The 22,272-nt window shown below is 35.5% G+C and overlaps 1 protein-coding gene across 1 annotated transcript in view; it reads right to left on the reverse strand.

The window, feature by feature from the left end:
- LOC106875600 (uncharacterized) overlaps window positions 1–22,272 on the reverse strand; it is a 281,932-nt gene that overhangs the window by 184,246 nt on the left and 75,414 nt on the right. Inside the window, exon 2 of the mRNA XM_089365916.1 lies at window positions 18,373–18,829. Within this exon, the coding sequence (XP_089222042.1) occupies window positions 18,373–18,829 (457 nt within the window). The remainder of the gene's footprint in view (window positions 1–18,372; window positions 18,830–22,272) is intronic.

A 22,272-nucleotide genomic window follows, 5' to 3' on the forward strand; every position in this document is an offset into this window, starting at 1 on the left:
GAGGGCAAGTAAAAAAGAAGTTAGTGTATGTGTGTGTGTGTGTATCTTTTATCTTTTACTTGTTTCAGTCACTAGACTGCGGCCATTCTGGAACACCGTCTTGAAGGTTTTTCTTTCCAAGCAGCTAATTCGCGAGGACGTAAACAAAATACCACCGGTTGTCTCGCAACGGGGACAAATACAAACATAATGACACACATACATAAATACACAAACACACACACACACGGTTCGACATTTACGTATATACATATATATATATATATATATATATATATATATATATATATATATATATATAATATATATATATATATATATATATATATATATATATATATATATATATATATATATATATATGTATATATATATATATATATATATATATATATATATATATATATATATATATATATATATATATATATATATATTCGACGGGCTTATTTCAGTTTCCGTCTACCAAATCCATTCACAAACTTTGGTCGCCTCGGGGCTATAGTAGAAGATACTTTCTCAGGGTATCACGCACTGGGACTGAACATAGAACCGTACATTTGGGAAACAAATTGCTTACATTTGAGTGTGTGTGCGTGTGTTATAGTTTACCGCTTAAACAGGGTCACAGTTATTGCGTAAAGTTGTCGAATGACAAAAATAAATTAAAAAAAAAGACAAGGGAATATTGCAGATGAATAACTCGTCCTTAAAATGCGTAAACATTTGGAATAACCGATATCAAAGCAGTAAACATGGGAGGCTGTAAAATTCCAAATTCTTGTTCGTCGAGGATATAAACAAATATATTCAGATTGTAAAACTAGAACAAACCGCCCTGATATTCCCATTAAAACGAAACGAAGGTCTTTTACACTGATTGATTTAACATGTCCATTTGATGTGAGCACATCGTTGTAGCCTGTAAAGTAGCTATAAAAATAAATAGAAACATTTGTAAATGACGCTTACAGAAACGAAAGGATTAAATTCTGAAATCTAAAGATGGCGATATAATCTCTCATCTAAGAGCCTCGTTTCTGGTTAGTTGTTATACGTTTACCACCAATGGAGTGTAAGTATAGCAAATATAGACGCAGCGTGGTTGAATATTTGAGAAGTTCGCTTGGCAATAGCAAGGTTGTGGATTCGATCCCACTGACTGGTATTTTAGATTTGGGAATCTATAATATGCTATAGCAATTAAATCCAGCACAGCTAGAAACATTTAAATTTTCGTCAGTAACGAGAGAACTTATAAAGCGTGTTACGCGGTTTCTATATTGTATAAAAGACAGTGATGACAAGATTCCCTCTGAACGAGTCGCTGGTTCGTGATAGGGTTCAAGACAAACAATTTTGAGGGAAGTGGCAGGTAATTGACATCGACCTCAGTACGTGGTTCTTTTACTCGTTTCATCATTAACCTGCGGCCATGCTTGGGCATCACTTTGAAGGATTTTTAGCTGAACGAATTGACCCCACTACTATTTTTAAAAACCTAGTACTTATTCTATCGTTATCTTTTGCCGAACCGTTAAGTTATGGAGACGTAAACACACCAACACCAGTTGTCAAGCGGTGGGGAGGAAAAACAACTACAAACACACACACACACACACACACACACACACACACACACACACACACACACATATATATATACATACATACATACATACACGACGGGCTTCTTTCCGATTCCGTCTACCAAATTCACAAGGCTTTGGTCCGACGCCATAGTAGAAGACACATGTCTAACGTGCCACGTAGTGGGGGTCGAACCCGGAACCATGTGGTTGGGAGGCAAACTTCTTACCTCACGTAATTTATTTTATCAACTCCGAAAGGATGAAAGACAAAACTGCCATGGGCGGGATGAGAATTCAGAACGTAAAAGGCCGGAAGAAATGCTGCTGTACATTTTGTCCAGCATGATAAAGGTTCCGTCAGCTCGCCGCCTTAAAATACCAAGAGTATCTATATAAAATAGTTATAAAAACAAAAAAAAAATTCCAAAAAATATTTTGTTATTTTGGTTCAGTTTATTTTTGTGAATAAGTTATATTACGAAAACTGTTGGTGGCTGATTTGGTAGGGTGTTTGCTTGCTAGCAGAAGAGAAAATAGTTCGCATTCTATCATGACCAAGGCACTTAGCACTCACCAGCTTCACCTAACTGAAAAAAGCTGTTATGCACTATCTACAGTAATAGTGTCATCTTGCCCAAGTCAGACTTAACTGACTTACCTTTTCTTAATGAGAAGGTCGGGTGTGATTAGCTACCATTTATTTTAAGTCGAGTGGTCTCATAAATGTTCCCTCGCAAGCTGGCGATTAGCTTTGTAAGCTTGCAGTGCTAAGGTCAAATCGACCTGTAAGGCAGAAATCGATAACTTAGACGAATTCTTCGAAAATCATTTAAATATATGATATCCCTCGACACTCTCCGCATTTATAAAGAGTAGTACACAACATAGAAGATGTTGTACACTCAACATTGGCTCGTCCGCTTTCTCTATTGCTCAATATCCTTGGTAGGGTTAACGGTTTCATTACATCTAATGTAACACTTAACCAGATATTTTATCTACAGATCATGATTGGTCTACTTTCCAAAAGTGATCATTGCACTGCTTTTTGCGTATTACAAGGCTGTAGTCCTTACCACTTTCTTATACGGCTCTCAGTCATGGGTCTTGTATTGCTGTTACACCCACCACTTGGAGAGGTTCCACCAACGCTGTCTGCAAGAAAGCTAAGACGACCAGTGTAGAGGCCATTCTTATGAAGACACAGCACTAGGTGAGGCATATCTCCTGTATGGGGGACCATCGCCTGCCAAAGATCGTACTCTATGGAAAACTGTCTTCTGGCTGTCAAAGTAGCAGTGCGCCCAAAAAGCGATATAAAACATGCTAAAAAAAAAAAGAAAAGCATGTCTTATACCGCTTCTCAAACGCATCGTTATTTTGACAGCCAGAAGACAACAACTTCGTAAAAAAAAGACCCTGAACGTTTTGTTACATCGAACCCCGCCAGTGGGCCACTCAAGCTGCTAACCGTAATGCTTAGTGCTACACCACCCAGCAGGCCACCAGCACATTTAATGCAAGCAGTCGTGTCAGCCAGGAGGAGAGGAGAGCTCGGCGGAAGGCCTGTATTAGGGCGGAGCCAAGCACACCACAAATATTTCCCTGCGGTCGCTGTGGGCGGATCTACCGATCGCGGATCGGTTACATGAGTTACTAGCATGCATACATGCGGGGTGGGCGAAGGCATCGCCTAGAAATTATTACTTGTGCTCGTAACAGCCACCTTAGGGAACATTATATATATTCCCTTTTCTTTCTACTGTAGGCACAAGATGTATAATTTGATAGGGAGGGGACAAGTCGGTCACATCGCTGAACTGGTACGTATTTTATCGATACCGAAAGAATGAAAGTCAAAGTTGTTCTCAGTGGTATTTGAACTTATAACCTGAGCCAGAAGAAATGCCAGGTGTGCTCATGATTCTGCCAGTTCGCCGCCCAAAGAACGACATAAAATGATATATAAGACACTGAGCGCTTTTTCTGCTTTTGTTATTTTGTATGTAATGACGGATATCATCTAACTACAAACATTAAATCTTGTTTCACGAAAAGTCATGGCGGACATTACAAAAGCGTTCAAAATAAATTTGTTGCTATCGCTTCTAGTCTATCAATTGAGGTGAAAATATGTTTTTGTCTTTTCGTGAAGCCATAAATATTCCGATAATATTACAGGAGACGACAGCAAATTTGAAATATGGATTTATAGTTACTATTCTGAGAAGTAGAATATTTATTTCAAATAAATTTAGTGAAATCCAATACTATATAGTCCTTTTTGAAGTCTAAATGTTATTTTGTAGCAATATTTTTCGGTTGAGACCTCCTTTTCTTGAAATTTAAATATCTGTTACAAACTTATTTTCAGCTAAGTTTCAATCTTTAAAAAGATTTATGGTATTTTTCATTAATGTCGTAAATTTTTGTAAAAAATTTGTCAAAGAAAATAAAAATTGATAGACCGTCAATATTTAGACGCAATCTAAATGGATACCACAGGCTTGAATTTTATGTACGTTTGTAAGTGTGTCAGTGTGTTTTTATACTTACACTTCGGTTTGTGTGTATGTTTATAGATATGTTTGTGCACGTGTACATATGTGTTTGTATAATAGCCTGATATTTATACATATATACTTAGATATCTTATACATATGTATGTGTATGTTTGTGTTTGCCTTTGTGAGTTACAAGTAATGCTATCTGTTGGAGTCTCAGCTTTTTTAGCTGCTATTTCTGAACTTCGGTATGTGGTGAAGCAAATATTTGCTGATCCCTTAATTATGTTTGTAAATATATATGAACTTTCAAATAAGGGATCTTTTTTAAAACGGGGGCCACATTTTTCATTAATGTTTTACGTAGTGTTTTTGGTACCGAAAGACTTTCAAACTTCGTATACTTATCTATTTTGTGTTATAGAACAGAAAAATATTTTTGTATTCGAATTTATTTCATGTAAAAACTTGTCTTATTTCGATAATTTCAACCAATCACTGACGTCCATTCAGCCGATATACATTAAGTGCCGACTACATAAACAAACGATTCTTCGTTTTATTTGCTTTTTTCATTTTAAATTTGCTTTGACCCTAACCCTAACCCTAACTCTAACCCTAACCCTAACCCTAGGGTTAGGGTTAGGGTTAGGGTTAGAGTTAGGGTTAGGGTTAGGGTTAATTGTTTCAGAATCGTTTGTTTATGTAGTCGGCGCTTAATGTATATCGGCTGAATGGACGTCAGTGATTGGTTGAAGTTACAGAAATACAACTTTAACATGGAATAATTTATGGATTTCTTTTTTTTTTAAGAAGACTAAGAGAAAAAGATGTTTTATATGACACATTCTACCAGTGTTCCAAGTTTCAAAGTGTTTCGTTAATGAAAAATGTGGCCCCCGTTTTAAAAAAGATCCCAAATAAGTTCTCCACCGATAATGGTGCTTACATACCGAAGGGCTTGGTAAAAATTATTAATTGTTGATTTATTAATAAATTAATAAATTGATAATCCTTTACCCTTTTAATTTATATATATATATATATATATATATATATATATATATATATATATATATATATATATATATATATATATATATATGTATGTGTGTGTGTGTGTGTGTATATATATATATATATATATATATATGTATATATAATATATATTATATGTATATATGTATATATGTATATATATATAATATATATTATATCTATATATGTATATGTGTGTGCATATATATTTATATATATATATATATATATATATATATACATATATATATAATACATATATTCATATATGTATATCATGTATATATATATATATATATATATATATACATGACAGAATCTCCCGCCGAAGACGACGTGTCAGTGCTTAGTTTTTGCTGAGCGACTTGTTCAAATGATTTGTTTATAGTAATCAAATGTATGTGTCGTACATTATCTTACTCACTCCATCAAATCGACGTTGCCTGAACACGTTCACAGTATACCACACGTTGGGTATCAAAGTGATCGTAAAACAACGTGGGTCGAGGTCTTTTTGCTGAAGAATACAAAGTACCACTCCGGTCCAGGAACTGAAGCCACGGTCTGACGATCGTGAGTGAAACAGCCTAACCAGTAGACCATGCACCCTATGTATGGATATATATATATATATATATATATATATATATATATATATATATAGTTATTAATATTTCTAAGTCTCTCTCTCTCTCTCTCTCTCTATATATATATATATATATATATATATATATATATATATATATAAAATCAGCAGTGGCCTCTGGGAGATATTACAGTGAATTAGCAGATAATGCCAAGAGATCACTTGTCTATTCTATGGTGAGCACCTAAACCCTATCATCTTGTCTATTCTATGGTGAACCCCTAAACCCTTTCATCTTGTCTATTCTATGGTAAGCGCCTAAACACCCGAGTTACCAACTGGAACAAGATTTCGAAAGGACGGTTTTAAACTACTGACTTGGAGCTGACCTTCAGAAAAGCAGTTGACAGTCTTTGATATCTACTTAATCTTCCTTTATCAAAATGCTATCGCAATTTCGAATGCAATGAAGAAGAACGTGTTGTGAATGTCAGCAACATTGACTTTTAGTTATTCTTGTAGAAGGTTCGTGTTCTGTTCTTTATTTCTAAAATTCTCTTTGTTGTTTCTATCATCTCCACATTTCTCGATATCAGTTTGTCCTGCGTTGAAAAAAAATCTATCTTACCTGATCTTTTATTAAACTCATCATCACAGTCTCTTCCGACCCGTTTGTTTAATAAACGCAACAGTTCTCGCATTTTCCTATCAAGAATCAGTGCAAAATATGCTAATTAGCTTCTCGAAATATCCGGTACTTCACGTCGGAAAACTACTCTGAGATCCACTAACTCTAACTTTTATCTTTCATCTTTAATCGTTTGCATGCTTCTGTCATTGGTCTACGGCGGGGCGCCAGAACCACCTTCAAGTTTGGTTTTGTTGTTTTTTTAGTCGAAGAAATCGACTCCAGTGTTAATTTTTTTAAAAAACCTAATACATGTTCTATTGTTTTCTTTTGTCGAACCACTAAATTACGGGGACGTAAACGCACCAACACTTTTAGTGAAGCGATGAGTGAACAAACACAAACACATAATTATACACACATATATATTCGACAGGCTTCTTTCAGTTTCCGTCTATCAAATCCACTCACAAGGTTTTGGTCGGCCTGGGGCTATTGTAGAAGCACTTGCCCCAATATACCATGCAGTGGGACTGAACCCGGAAGTAGTTGGCTGAGAGGCAACCAGCAAACGTATCTGAAAATTAATATACTTATATTTACTTTCACTTTTAAACTGCATTGATCTTGTTCGTATAATTTCAAATAGCTATAAGAGAGACAGTAGTCTGTTTTGAATTATCAGTGGCGATAAAAAGAGGAAACGTGAAAATCTGGAGAAACGACGAAAGGGAAATTTCGGCTTTGAATAAATGTGTAAAGCCTTATATATATATATATATATATATATATATATATATATATATATATATATATATATATAGCATGCATTTCTTTTGCGTTCGTAAAAGCAGTTCAAATGTGTGTGTGTGCGTATGTGTGTGTGTGTGCGTGTGTGTGTGTGCGCGCGTGTGTGTGTGTGTGTATGTACGTGCGCGCGTGTGAGTGTGCGCGTGTGTGCTAGAATGCAGAAATATACTCATGCGTACAGTTATATTTTTGTGTATCAATAAAGTTTGTGACCTGCCTGTCTGCTTACCTACCCACCTACCTACCTACCTACCTACCTAACTACCTACCTACATACATACATACATACAAACGTACATATATGTATGTATATATATATATTGCTATATGTTTACATATATATATATATGTGCATATAATATGAATGTGTATATATATATATATATATATATATATATGTGTGTGTGTGTGTGTGTGTGTGTGTGTGCGTGTGTATATACATACATATATATGCATATATATATATACAGGAATATAGGGAAACAGAGAGAGACAGAGAGAGACAGTAAGAGAAAGATAGAGAGAGAGGATGACAGAAAGACAGAAAAACAAAGACTAAGGAAGACGATAGCCACTAAAATATTTGCGAAAAAATCAACAAAATGTATTCAAAATTTCGGTCACAAAAGACCTTATTGACGAATAGAAATATGCATGATATTTCGCTATTCACAACAGACTTTTCTAGCTAAAATATTGAATAAATTCTCTTTTATTCTCTCATTCCTTCAGTTGAATTGTTGTAGTAGCTTGTACATTATAATATATAGACCTTTTGCATCATTAAAACTCTTTCAAAGATATTTACATATTTATAATTATGCATATGTATTATGAAACACATACAGGCACATGTGATTATACTCTTGGTTAACATACGCACACACGCACGCACACACATGCATACACATACACAAACCGCCGTGCGCGCGTACACACACACACAAGGTTTGTGTGTAAGTGCGTGAGTGTGTATATATGTGTGTGTGCGTGTGTGTCAATGTTTTCGGTATTTGTCTTTATACAAGCTAGCTCATGAATGATTTGCGTGGCTAATTCACTGATTAGCCAAATCACCATAAAATTTAGACATCATTCCTCAATATAAATACAAACACACACATGCACACACACACACATACACACACATATATGTATGCATATATATATATGTAAGTGAGATAATATATATATATACATACATACATGCATACATACATACATATATATATATATATATATATATATATATATATATATATATATATATATATATATATATATATATATATATATATGTATGTATATATATGTATATATATACATATATATATATATATATATATATATATATATATATATATATATATATATATATATATATATATATATGCATGTGTATATGCAAGTGAGATAATAGTTTCAGTATTAATAGTGAAAGTATTAAAACTGAAAGTATTATCTCACATTACAATAGAGATGTTAATGTTTCACTTTTGACACTTAATACTGAAATAGTGTAAGAGATAAGAGATTACACTGGGCTCGCATTAGGCAAGAAGTTGAAAACGTTTTTGGCCCATGACACTGCATGGACCCTAAGTAAGGCATGTGTAAAATTTGTAAAAATCGGTCGGGTGGTTCTCGAGTTTTAGTGATGCACACATACTGACAGACAGACACACAATGTCAGTTTTATATATATATATATATATATATATATATATATATATATATATATATATATATATATATATATATTATATATAAATATATATGATATATACATATTATATATATGATATACATTATATGTATATGATATATATATTATATATTATATATTAAATGTATATGATATATATTATATATAAATATATTATATATATATTAAATATATATATACACACACACATAAGTATACAGATATATTTTATGTATATATATATATATACATATATGTATGTGTGTGCACATATGCATGTGTATACACAGATCTATACACTCATATGTATATATTTGTGTGTGTGTGTTTGTGAGTGTGTATGTATGTGTATATATATACGTACGTATGCAATTTTAATGATTAGTAATAAAATACTGAGCATAGAAAGATATCTCAGAATGGCCAGTGGCTTGAATATGAACTACATAGGATAATATAGGTATATCAGATACCATAGAACATAAGTTCTTGATTTAATATAATTATCCCCGCCTCTAAGTGGCGTATGATAATTACTAAATGGCAATTAAGATATAATAAAGCGAGATGATCTCAAGAATCTAGAATTCTCCGAAGTTGACATGGACTTAGAGAAAATGACAGGTTTGTTGTTTTGAGATAGTAGCCGGCCCGTTTCCTTAATGGCATGATAGTTTTAACGAATACTTGATCTTGTGATTATCTCGTCTTCTCAGATGGAGCTGGTCTCCATTACGATTTGGTAATTGTAATACATCCTCTAAAGGTAAAGATAACTGTAATAGATCAAAAATTCAAATGGCATGGTATTCAATATATCTGCGAGCTAATAGAATCGTTAGCACGTCGGCCGAGGTCGACTTTGCATTTCATCCTTTCGGAGTAGATGAAATAAGTAACATTTGAACAGTGGGTCGATGAAACCGAAATTGCTTCAGTCATTTGACTGCGGACATGCTGGAGTACCACCTTAAAGGGTTTTTAAGACATTGACCCCAGTTGTAAAGCTAGTATTTATTCTATCGGTCACTTTTGCCGAACCACTAAGCAACGGAGACATAAACACACCAGCATCAGTTGTCAAGCGATGATGGTGGGAAGCAAACACATCCACATACACATAAATATATACATCTATCTATCTCTCTATCTATCTATCTATCTATCTATCTATCTATCTATCTATCTATCTCACGTCCTCACGTTGTTGCTTTTTATTTTTATTTTTTTTTTTTCCTTTTTTGAACCTATATATACACACACACACAACAGGCTTCTTTCAGTTTATGTCTATTAAATCCATGCACAAGGCATTGGTCGGCCCGCGGCTATAGTAGAAGATACGTGCCCAAAATACTATGCAGTGGAACTGAACCCGGAATCATGTGACTGGGAAGTAAGCTTCTTACCACGCCTGCGCCTATGAATATATTATATGCATGTATATATGAATGTTGTTCTGGGTATAACATTAAACTGCTTCCGGTAGTGAGGCTCCAGTTAATGAGTTCTGGAGCTTTGGGGAGCGTGGAATCACCCCTTACTTAAGATTACTCCCAGGTCCGTTACGACTTGGAACGGTAGTACCTGTCAGCATCCCGTCTATCTGTGAAATGGATTTCCTGGGGGCACAGAAGACTCCCGTTATTTTTTTAACAAAGCCTTGGGGGAAGGCATTTCTGCTAGGAGAAAGACACTCTGACATAAAACAAGTCATCTTCCAATGCCTGTTTGTCACTGGAGTCTACTATGGCGACTGAGAGAGTGGCAACAATGTTGTACAAATTTTTATCACTTAAATCCAATAACAATTCATTTCATTTCTTGATCCATTTTGTATTTTATAAAGTCCTATGGCGTGGTAACGTGTAAAATCATATCCGCGCGCATACAAGAATTAAAAAAAAAGAGAGTACAATGAGGTTGAATGTGAGACAGCTGACAAGATGAGGCAATTATCTTGTCTGATGATAGTCGTATATAGTATGTATGTATACATGCAAATGCACATACATATATGCATATATACATACGTACATACATACATGCATACATACACGCATAAAGTTGTCAATGGGTTCGGCTTTACTGATAAGTATTCTAGTTGCTCAATCAATAAATGTGCCAGTTCATTGAATAATTGCATGGCTGGTTGAGTATTCCACAGACACTTACACCGTTAACGTAAAGCCTAGAAGCAAATTAGCCTGACATTGTGTGTGATGATAGTGACCTTTTGAATTACAGGTGCAGTTTATCCTATGTGCTTCGTCGTTTCCGTCAACCTAGTCTCTCTCAAAAGGCTTGGGTCGACCGAGATTATGGTAAGAGAAAACTTTTTTTGATATGACACAGTCAGAGCCGTCGACTGCAAAGCCTCATTATTATAGAGCGGTGTTTTTAACTACTCTTCCATATATATGGATACATCCTGGTTCTGTTGTGCCTTTTGTACGGCCATCAGGACAATTCTTCCGGCAAATAACCTTGTCGATGGTTTTAGCAACAATGTCGTGTCTCACGAGAAAAAATGTATTTATAGCCATTTTTGGACAACTGCTGATGATGCGAGTGACATGTTCCACATTGGTATGGCAACAACCGTTAGGAGTGTTTTACTTGTGATATATTTAAGGAGGTACTTATGATTAAAAGAAAACCCACCCCGTAGCTCCTTTAACCATCTTATATCACATATATTACTCGTCTTTATTCCCTGTTTTTTTTTTTATGATTTTGATGATATGGCCTTTTGTACTGCAATATACTACTTGTGGGTTTAATACAAAGCTGCAATCGATAGTCTTATGATCTAATAGTTTTTTTACGATAACGAAGCTCTTACCGCTTGCAGTTTGTATGAAAGGGCTATTAGTTTACTCGTTAGTATCTCCTGTCATCAATTTCCGAAAACCTTAGCTAGTTTGTCATAAATTCGCAGTTGGTGATTTACTCTGTACTTAATTATAGTATATGATTCTATATTTTCAGTCTGTCGACATTTGTCTGGAGACGGGCCATCTATTTTGGTTACAGTTTCTCTTTGCGATCGATGTCTGCAACTCTTGTCAGTTGGCAGATGGTAATTGCAACACAGTGTAGTAAGATATTCAATATCCAATATTTGGGAGCCTCAATCTGTGCTAGATGTTCCTTAGCAATTTGATCGATCGTTCATCACATCAAATCGGCGGGTTTCCTATTGATTCATGTCATAGTTGTTATTTTAAGCAGTTGTTTATTGATATACATAGCGAATTATTGGTTGAATGTTGCTGTGAGCTGCGTTTTGAGTTGTAAATATTCTCCACTCGTTTCTGTTTGTTCAGAAGTAGCTACCACTCGTCCCTTTGATGGCTGACAGACTCATTTCAGTGCGACGGTCATTGTTGTCATCGTACATTGTTGATGACCGTCTTATTTACAGTCTTCTACAGGTCTATCTTTCAGCTTTTATCTTTTACTTGTTTCAGTCATTAGACTGCAGCCATGCTGGGGCACCACCTTGAAGAATACTTGGTCGAATGTATCGACTCCAGTATGTATCGACATATTTATTTTAAAGCCTGGCACTTATATCTGTCCCTTTTGCCGAACAGCTAGGTTACAGCGACATAAACACATCAACACCTTCCTAGGTCTAACCAACAGTAGTATTATTCCCTTCAGGAGACTGTCACATTAAGTTGACAGCATACAGCTACTTCACATCAACACCAGTTCTGAAGTAGTGTCGGGTGGGGGGGGGGAACACACACACACACACACACACACACACACACACACACACACACACACACATGTATATATAATAGTTTTTAGTGAATAGTAATTACAATACGGAAAATGAATAGCCTTCTGATACCGATGTATTCGATACCATATTATGTACTAATGTATGAATGTATGTATTATCCGTACACTCTCTCACACACACATATGTACACATACACACGCATATGCATACACATATTATGCATATATAAATCTGTATATATAAATATGTGCTTGTATTTATGTATCCATCCATCCATTCATCTATATATGTGCGTGTATGTATGAGTATAATTGTATACCATATATATTTATGCATACACACATAGACATATATATATGCATATATACATGACTACACATACATACATATATACATATATATATGTATGTATGTATGTATGTATGTATGTATGTATGTATATATATATATATATATATATATATATATATATATATATATATATATATATATATATATATATATATATACATATATGATTATATATACACACATGCATACATACGTATATATATATATAATTATAGAGAAGCGTAATCATATAATCTCGCCGCCACGGGGGAGACATGACTGTATGAAATAACAATTGTTCGTCTAATTTCTAATTTTAATAATGACGTTGGTTATTTCTGAGCGATTGCCTGTGATACTTGCCAGTGAATTTGCATCCTATTCTTTTACTATTCTTTTTTTTTTTATCCTATCTATGATAAAAATAAGGCTGTGACATTTGCTGTAATCAGGACGTACAAATATATACCACTTCCGTTTCTCTTTCGACGCTCTTTCGTTGAAATAGATACATATTATTATCTCTATCATATATTTGGTGTGTTGGCTTGCCAAAAAAACAAAACAAAAAAAACAAACAAACAAACAAACAAAAAAAAACTAAACGCATAAAAGCCATCGAGTTCGCCTCTGTCTTGTTGCTTGTGTTGCAAAAGGATACACTAGCGATTGTGGGCATAACGTGAAAAACTCTCACCTCAATGTGTTCTCTTAACCCATTTGCATCTACATTATACTGTCAAATGTATTGCTTATTTACTCAAATTGTTTTGAATTAATCATGCATTATCTTGTAGCTTTGATACATTGATGAGGTAACTGTTAGTTTTTAGAATGATATTGTTGGGTTTGTGTGACCAGCTTGAACATAAAACAGGTAGAATATTTTGGCCGGATATGGCCGATTCAAATGCCAAAGTGTTACACTGCTATATTTAGTAGCTATTTAAGCAATAAGTGCGTGGATGGTTAATGGGTTGGCTGTGGTGCTGAAGAAAGGACAATAACTCTTGAAATATGCATATACAACCACTACCTATTTTCCATCTTCGATCGCATTGTTTACATTAAACGTATTCGGATACGAAACGTCGTAATAAATCGGTGCTAGCTATAATTTCTATAGAAAAACTGTAGAGATAACCTTAAAAACGATAGCCGAGTCTGCTCCAATTGGAGAAGCGTTACCCCAAATCACAGTGGCTATAATTTATATAGTTAGTTATGCATATTTATTGCGAAAATTTAAACAAAAAATAGTAATGATAACAACAATTTTTCTACAATAGGCACAAGACCTAAAATTTTTGTAGCAGGGATCTATTCGATTTCATAGACTCCAAAAGGACGAAAGGCAAAGTCGACCTCGGCGGAATTTGAACTCAGAAAGGAAAGACGGACGAGATGCAATAATGAAAAACAGAAAAAAAAACAATAATATTGATACAATTCTATATTTAACCACTACACCATATGTCCACGGGCATATGGCACCGCAAAAGTCTTAACTCCCCCGTTTCTCTTAGTATATCTAACCCGAAGAAATGTCACCCTGCCAAAGTCTAGGCTGATAACTTCAGATGATCTCAAATACGCTAGCGGAAAAAAAAACCTGGATGGCCATGGCTGGAACTTCTTTTGGCCATAAGTCTTCTTTACGAGGGCTGACCTGGGTCTAAACAACAGCAACACGCACATTTATCCCATGGTGTTCCTGTTGCTTAAACTGAATTATACCTATTCCATGTTCATATTATTTGCCTATTATTATTCAATCCTAGGTTGATAAAAACGGAAAAAAACAATGATCGAAGGCGCTCCAGCTATGACCATTCCATTTTTCATTCATCCAGTCTATCTAAGACTACATTATCCAATATCCTACTATATATGTATAAAAAAAATGGGAATATTTGATAGAGACTTGGTTGCTATTTCTAGCATACAACAACGTTGAGATCCCTTCGTTTACATCTGACTGATGAGGTGGTTCTTTAGGTTTCGACCAGCGCTGATTAAAAAGATGTGATCGAAAGCGTTCCTATCGAGACCATCACAACTTTTCGTAGATTCTTGACTAAATAATCCAGTATGCACTCCCACATTTTCTATCACAGCAGGGAGTGGTTTAAGGAAGATTTGATCACTGTTTTAAATAGCCGTGTTTACTGGTTTATAAGTAGTACTTTCACATGAGACACGCTTCTCTTTTGCAAGTATGTTTTGTGAAAAAACAAAACAACGAACAACAAATTTAACTTGTTTTGTTATACACTTATTGCTTTCAAATTTTGGCACAATGCCAGCAGTTTTTTTCTGGTGCGTGTGTGTGTATGTGTGTGTAGGGGGGAAGGCTAAGTCGGTTACATCGACCCCAGCGGTCAACTGGTACTCATTTTATCGACCCTCGCCCTACCGAAAGGGGTGAAAGCAAAGTTGGCCCCGGTGGATTTGAACTCCGAACGTACATTCCACCAGCTCGCCGCCTTATTTCATCTTACACTTATTAAAACATATTTTAAAATGGTTTTGCTGGGAAAAAATTCATGATCTTGTGTCAGTTATTGTGTTGAACGGACTTATACTTATTCGACTCCCTATCCTAAAACACTTGGTCTCCCATCCGTTATACGGCTGCATTAGATACCGGGCAATGTTTGGAAGCATTTAAAAGTGCAAGAATAAAAAAAAAAACGCGTCTTATACACCAGAAAATGCAGTGCCATAACAATAAAGCATCTAGCAAACAGATGGTGATAGATATGGAATTGGCGTGTCGATGAAATATTTGAATGATTGATTGCTTTCTCACTTCCATAGTTCAGATCAATCATGTAACCCTAACACAAAGTTTTTACGATTTGACCTTAATTTCTATTTTTGTGTCGTATTTCATTAGCTTTCAAGTTTCCACCTTCAAAATTGCCTTCTATTCTAGCTTGAAGTTGACTCGATATTACACGTCAAAAAAACTTAGAGCATGCATTGTAATTGGTTCTACTTTCTCTGGTATTTTTTCTTATATTATATTTTGTTTCATTAATTTTTGTTTCATATTTTTACAGAGTGATAGTGAAAGAACTGGCAGGGGTGAGATATGAACGTTCCTTGTTTTGCTAGTTTACGTCGGCAATTCCATAAGAGGGAGGGAGAGAGAGAGAGAGAGAGAGAGAGAGAGAGAGAGAGAGAGAGAGAGAGAGAGAGAGAGAGAGAGAGAGAGAGAGAGAATCGACTCTAGTACTTTTTTTCGACCCTGAATAGGTGAAAGCCAAAGTTCGAGCATTTGAAAGAGATTTGAACTGAGAATGAATGAAGAGAATGGTAACAAGTACCCCCAAGACATGCTATCTGACGTTCTAAAGTCTCTGCCAATCCGCTCCTCTTTTTTTTCCGCTATGGAGACCCTGAAATTACATACCGGCAATTCTCAACGTTTATCGGTTGTAGGACTTTAGCGATTATTGGTTTATCAAAAGATTGAAGAAACTTAGGATCATCATATCTATGACCGTTTCATTTGCTCATTCATGCATCCGTAAAACGCAAAGAAACGGAGGTAAGTGAAAATCTTTGAATTATTCAATACCCAAATAAAAAAATAATGCTTTCAAGTTGTGGCACAAGGCCAGCAATTTTAGGGGAGAGGCACCTCAATTACATCAACCCCAGTGCACAACTGGTACTTATTTCGTGGACTTCCAAAGTCCATGAAAGGCAAAATATTATTTTAAGAATGTAAAGGATGAAAGTCGACTTCGGTGGCATTTGAACTCAGAACGTAAGGACGGACTGAATGCCTCTACGCATTTTGTCCGGAACCCAAATAAAGAAAAACTATAATAATTAAAATATCGCTGTTTTCCCCCAAAATCTCTCTTTTGAAATTCATTTTGCTGGAGAGTAACATTGTTGTATGCTGGTGCTCCGTCGCTTACGACGATGAGGGTTCCAGTTGATCCGATCGACGGAACAGCCTACTCGTGAAATTAACGTGCAAGTGGCTGAGCACTCCACAGACACGTATACCCTTAACGTAGTTCTCGGGGATATTCAGCGTGACAAGGCTGACCCTTTGAATTACAGGCATAACAGAAACAGGATGTAAGAGTGAGAGAAAGTTGTGGTGAAAGAGTACAGCAGGGTTCGCCACCTCCCCCTGCTGGAGCCACGTAGAGCTTTAGGTGTTTTCGCTCAATAAACACTCACAACGCCCGGTCTGGGAATCGAAACCGCAATCCTATGACCGCGACTCTGCTGCCCTAACCACTGGGCCATTGCGCTTCCAAGGAGAGTAACATTACTACCAGTAAATCCCTTTAAATCACAAAGTTTAGCTTAAATTAAACAAACTCGATCTTTTCTAACAATTTCAAAACACCGAAGTCGTTACATTCCTGTGTTGCATTACAATGTGCTAAGATTATAAATATTTCCTGTCTATCAACTCCCGAAAGCATAAGACTTATAATCCATGTTCTATTTCCACACTCCCATCTATTGTTAAATTCCAAGTACTTTAGTTTGAATCGATGTAACCTCATCAAATATTAATTTAAATTTCTATTTAATTCAGACTTTCGCGAACTAAAGACAATTTTCATCCTTTCTTGAAAATATTCTATATTCTGGAAGGACGAGCGATTCGGTAGAAGTCATCTTACTGATACATTTTCAAGCGATGTTATGTTATGTTTAACCTGGCATTCCGTCAGTTGCAAAGACGAGGGTTCCAGTTGATCCGATTAATGGAACAACTTGCTCGTGAAATTGACGTGCGAATGGCTGAGCATTCCACAGACATGCATAACCTTAACGTAGTTCTCAGAGAGATCAAGTGTGACACAGTAAATGACAAGGCTGGCCTTTGAATAACAGGTACTACTGATTTTTGCCAACTGAGTGGACTAGAGCAACGTGAAATAAAATGTCTTGCTCAAGAGATACAACGCACCATCGGGAATCGAACTCACGATCTTACTATTGTGAGCCGAATGCCCCTCACCACTAAGCCACGCGCCTCCATTCTGTCTAAAGAATAAAATGTACTGTCATCAGTAAGCTAAATACAACGCTTCACATTTAACTCTTTGCCTGTCTGTGTATCACATCTGATGCGTGAAACATATTTCTCTGGCATTCATGCATCATATATGATACACGTTTTCAATTTTTCTCAGCCCCCCCCTAATGAAACTTGCGACTTATGAAAAACAAAAAAGCTTTATACTCATAACAAGAGTTAACTAAAAGTCTGAAAACAAATATATGGATGCTTAGGACAAACTTATGAAAATGATTTCGACAAGCAAAGGGTTAGAAGAAACCCGATTGAAATTTAGCAAAGTCACCAATATGGACATTCACAGATGACAGACATCCCTTTCTTTCATGATGAACGCATAAAAAATCATCAGCAACTTACATAGTTTTATTTCCTCGCTTATACGAACTTCGATAAAGTCCATTTAAATCATCTCGAAGCTTCCCTGTGAAATTCATTCGTATATTGTATTCCTGCCCATTTTCCAAGGGCTCACTGAGATTAAAGATGAGGAACTGACGTTTTTTGTCAAAGACCAAGCCTTTGACCTGCGGTACGTTGGCATTATTTGTTGACGATAAATCTACCGAGCTTTCGTTGATATTTAACAAGTGACTGTGCAAAGTGATGTTGGTGCAGTTAGTCAAGCACTTCATGTTAATATTAACGTAACCATCGAAAGTGAAATTCTCAGGTGGTCCTTCATAGATGTAAGGCTGAAGTTCTACATCGTACACAATGGGTATAATTGAGGTGGGTAAGCGTACATCTTTAACACGTTCTGTCTTGTTTGATTCTTTTTCGGGTGTTTCGATAATCTCTTCTGCACACGTTTCGCCTATGAAGAAAAGGAAATGTAAAACACAAACGTATAAGCAAATGAAGATTTTGCGTTGTCAAAAATAATAATAATAATAATAATAATGATGATGATGATGATGATAATAATTATAATAATAATAATAATTCTTTCTATTGTAGGCACAAGGTCTAGATTTTGGGGGACCAGTTGGGTGCAGTCGATTACATCGACCCTAGTGTTTCCCTGGTACTTAATTTATCGAAAAGATGAAAGGCAAAGTCAACCTCGGTGGAATTTGAACTCAGAGTGTAAAGACGGACAAAATGCCGCGAAGCATTTCGCCCGGCGTGCTAACGACTCTGCTAGCTCGCCGCTTTAATAATAATAATAATAATAATAATAATAATAATAATAATAATAATAATAATGATGATGATGATGATGATGATGATGATGATGATGATGATGATGATAATAATAATAATGGTTTTAAATTATGGCACAAACCCAGCAATTTTGGGGAGGGGATAGGCCGATTACATCGACGCCAGTAATCAACTGGTACTTTCTTTATCGACCCTAAGAAGATGAAAAGCAAAGTTTTCTGTCAGCTCGCCGCCTTAATAATGACAATAGCAATAGATGATGATGGCATTGTTGATAATGACGATGATGATGATGATAATGAATCCCACAATGGTGGTGAGTTGAGACAGCACAAAGGACAGAGTACAAAAGCCTGAGAAGTTTTGTGTTACGACTGGAAGATGAGAAATGGAGTCATGTGAAACAAATAACTAAATAATAACGTGTATATAAGTCTATGTGAATATTTGTGTATGTATATATACTCAAAAAATCAAGACAATCACCTGTTACCAATCTGAGAAAATCCATACAAAGACTTGAACTGTGCCGACTACAAGAATAGGAACAAGAACAACAACGATAACAGCGACGACGACAACAACAACAGTAACAACAACAATAATAATGATATAAAAAATAGATATAAACAATCCTCTTAAGTACAAAATAGCCCGGCTACAGAAAATGAAGCAGGTGAAGACAGTGCCAATTATTGTTGGTTCCTTGGGGTCAGTATCAAAAGGCATCAAGAGGAATATAAAAGAAATCGGGATAGAGTGCCCAGTAGAACTATTACAAAAGGTTTTCCTCCTTGGCACGGCCAGAATAACCAGGAAAGTATCAGATAGTTCAAAAGAACCGATAGCATTGAACCGTAGGCTGCAGGCAAGCAAGCCCGCTATGCATGCAAGACTCCAGAAGTTACAAAAAAAACCTGAGATAAAAAGAATAAATAATAATAATAATAAGGATAATTGTTTCTACTGTAGGCACAAGGCTTGAAATTTAGTGGGGAGTGAGGCTAGTCGAGTGCATCAACTCCAATCTTCAACTTGTACTTATTTTATTAATCTCGAAGAATGAAAGGCAAAATCCACTTCGGTAGCATTTGAATTCAGAACGTAAAAACAGACGAAATACTGCTACGGATTTTGTTCAACGTGTTAACGATTCTGCCAGCCTTAATAATAATAATAATAATAATAGTAATAGTAATAGTAATAGTAACAACAATAAAATAATAATTTCTTTATCTTGCTATCCTCATCTTTATTTCTACCCTCATCTTCCTCTATGTAACCTAACATCAACGGACCAGTTACTGTAACAAATTGAACAGCTTCCATTCTTTTCACTATATTTTTACAATGCTGAGTTGTGAAGTTCTACAGGTTGTCGACCACCTGTCACCACTAGAATGTCCCCCCTGCTTCGTGGAAACATAAATTAAATTTTTGCTGACACTGTTTTTTTCCAATCTGTTCATTCACTTGATCTGAACTGACTAAGGGGGCTTCCAAACATTTTCAGCTGGAAATTATCTTTAATTCTCTTTAGTTTGACCCACATATCTGACGATTTGGACGTTTAACTAGCCCGCCGAAACTTCAATAGTGTTGCACTGAGTCAACGTGTTGATAAATACTTTTAAGTCACGCTATAAGTATTGAGCACTACTGTTTCGTTTTCCCCCACCAACCTGTGTAACTACTCTAATTCGTTGTCAAGTATCATCGATATTAAGTTATAACAGTCAAGTATGAAGATATAAACGCTTTATATACGCTGAAGAATATCTATTTGTCACCAAGGAAGCTCTGTTTCTTAACAGATCCCATTGAGAATACAGAAAGCGTGATCAACTGCACATGCTGGAGAGACTGCTTTGCAAAGCAAACTGCCTCTCACACTCGCATTTAAATGCGACTTCAAATCATGAAAACACCCGTCCCAGATAAAAGGATTCGACCAGTTCGAAGCTGATTTGATAAACACCATCAAAATGCTAAGATGTCAGCAGTGCTCAATTTTTAAAACAATTACGTGGCACACTTCTAACAATCCCCTAATATACACGTTCTTGTCGATAAAACAAAGAACATTAACAATAGAAATACTACCTCGCACAAACGACTCCTCTCTAAGAAAATTACCAAAACATTAAAGAAAACTAATATTTCAATAAACATAGACACTCATATTCATACATATGTGCGTGTGTGTGCGTGCATTTCTATCCCTATGGGTATATAAACGGTAATGTAGATTACTTACAGAGGCAAAAGGTCTCGTATTTGGGAGAAAGAAACAGCTGATCATATCGACTACGCTGCTTTGACTTGAACTTATTGATTGATCTCGGAACGAAGAAAATAAAGCGTAATTGATCTGAGTGGCATATTTGAAGACAAAATATAGAGAGATGTAATTAAACATCACATCGGCTAGCGAGTTCAGGCATCTCACCCCAAAGAAATCCATTCCATGTGCGTCACAAATAGTCCTGTATGAAAAAAAGTCCCGTGTCGAACTGGTTACTGAACTACTTGGCAGAATTGTTAGTTATTAATTCTATTATTAATTGACGATTCTCTGCCCTTATTCTTGTATATTTTATATTTGATATCTCTAAGTTAGATGGCTAAACCGTAACCTGAACTCGCTAGCCGATGAATTCGTAAGTGCCTTTCTTATCGTTGATTTTTGGTGTCGCATGGCCAAAAATTACCGTGAATTTTTTTAGAGACACTTTCAAATTTATCAGAATATTGACGCTGAAGATTGGAGTAGTGAAATTTTCCATTCACTTAACCATGAAACGATTCGTATCCAATTAACTAAAGGCTTGGTTTGTTTACGCTTTTCCCTCCGGTTTTTTGTTCTATGTGTGCCATAAATATCGCCATCCATTTTAGAGAAAAATTTGTAGTTTGGAATCAGTAGTTCTTTGACTGCTATTTCTAAATTTTCAGTATGTTGGAGAAGCAACTCAATTGCTAATCCCTGTATATTTATAATGATAAATAGTTTTACCGATAAAGGTTTTTTTCATACTGAACTACTTGGCAGAATTGTTAGTTATTAATTCTATTATTAATTGACGATTCTCT

Source organism: Octopus bimaculoides, chromosome 18 (genome assembly GCF_046866305.1).
Source record: "Octopus bimaculoides isolate indiv1 chromosome 18, ASM4686630v1, whole genome shotgun sequence".
NCBI classification, from domain to species: Eukaryota; Metazoa; Mollusca; class Cephalopoda; order Octopoda; family Octopodidae; genus Octopus; species Octopus bimaculoides.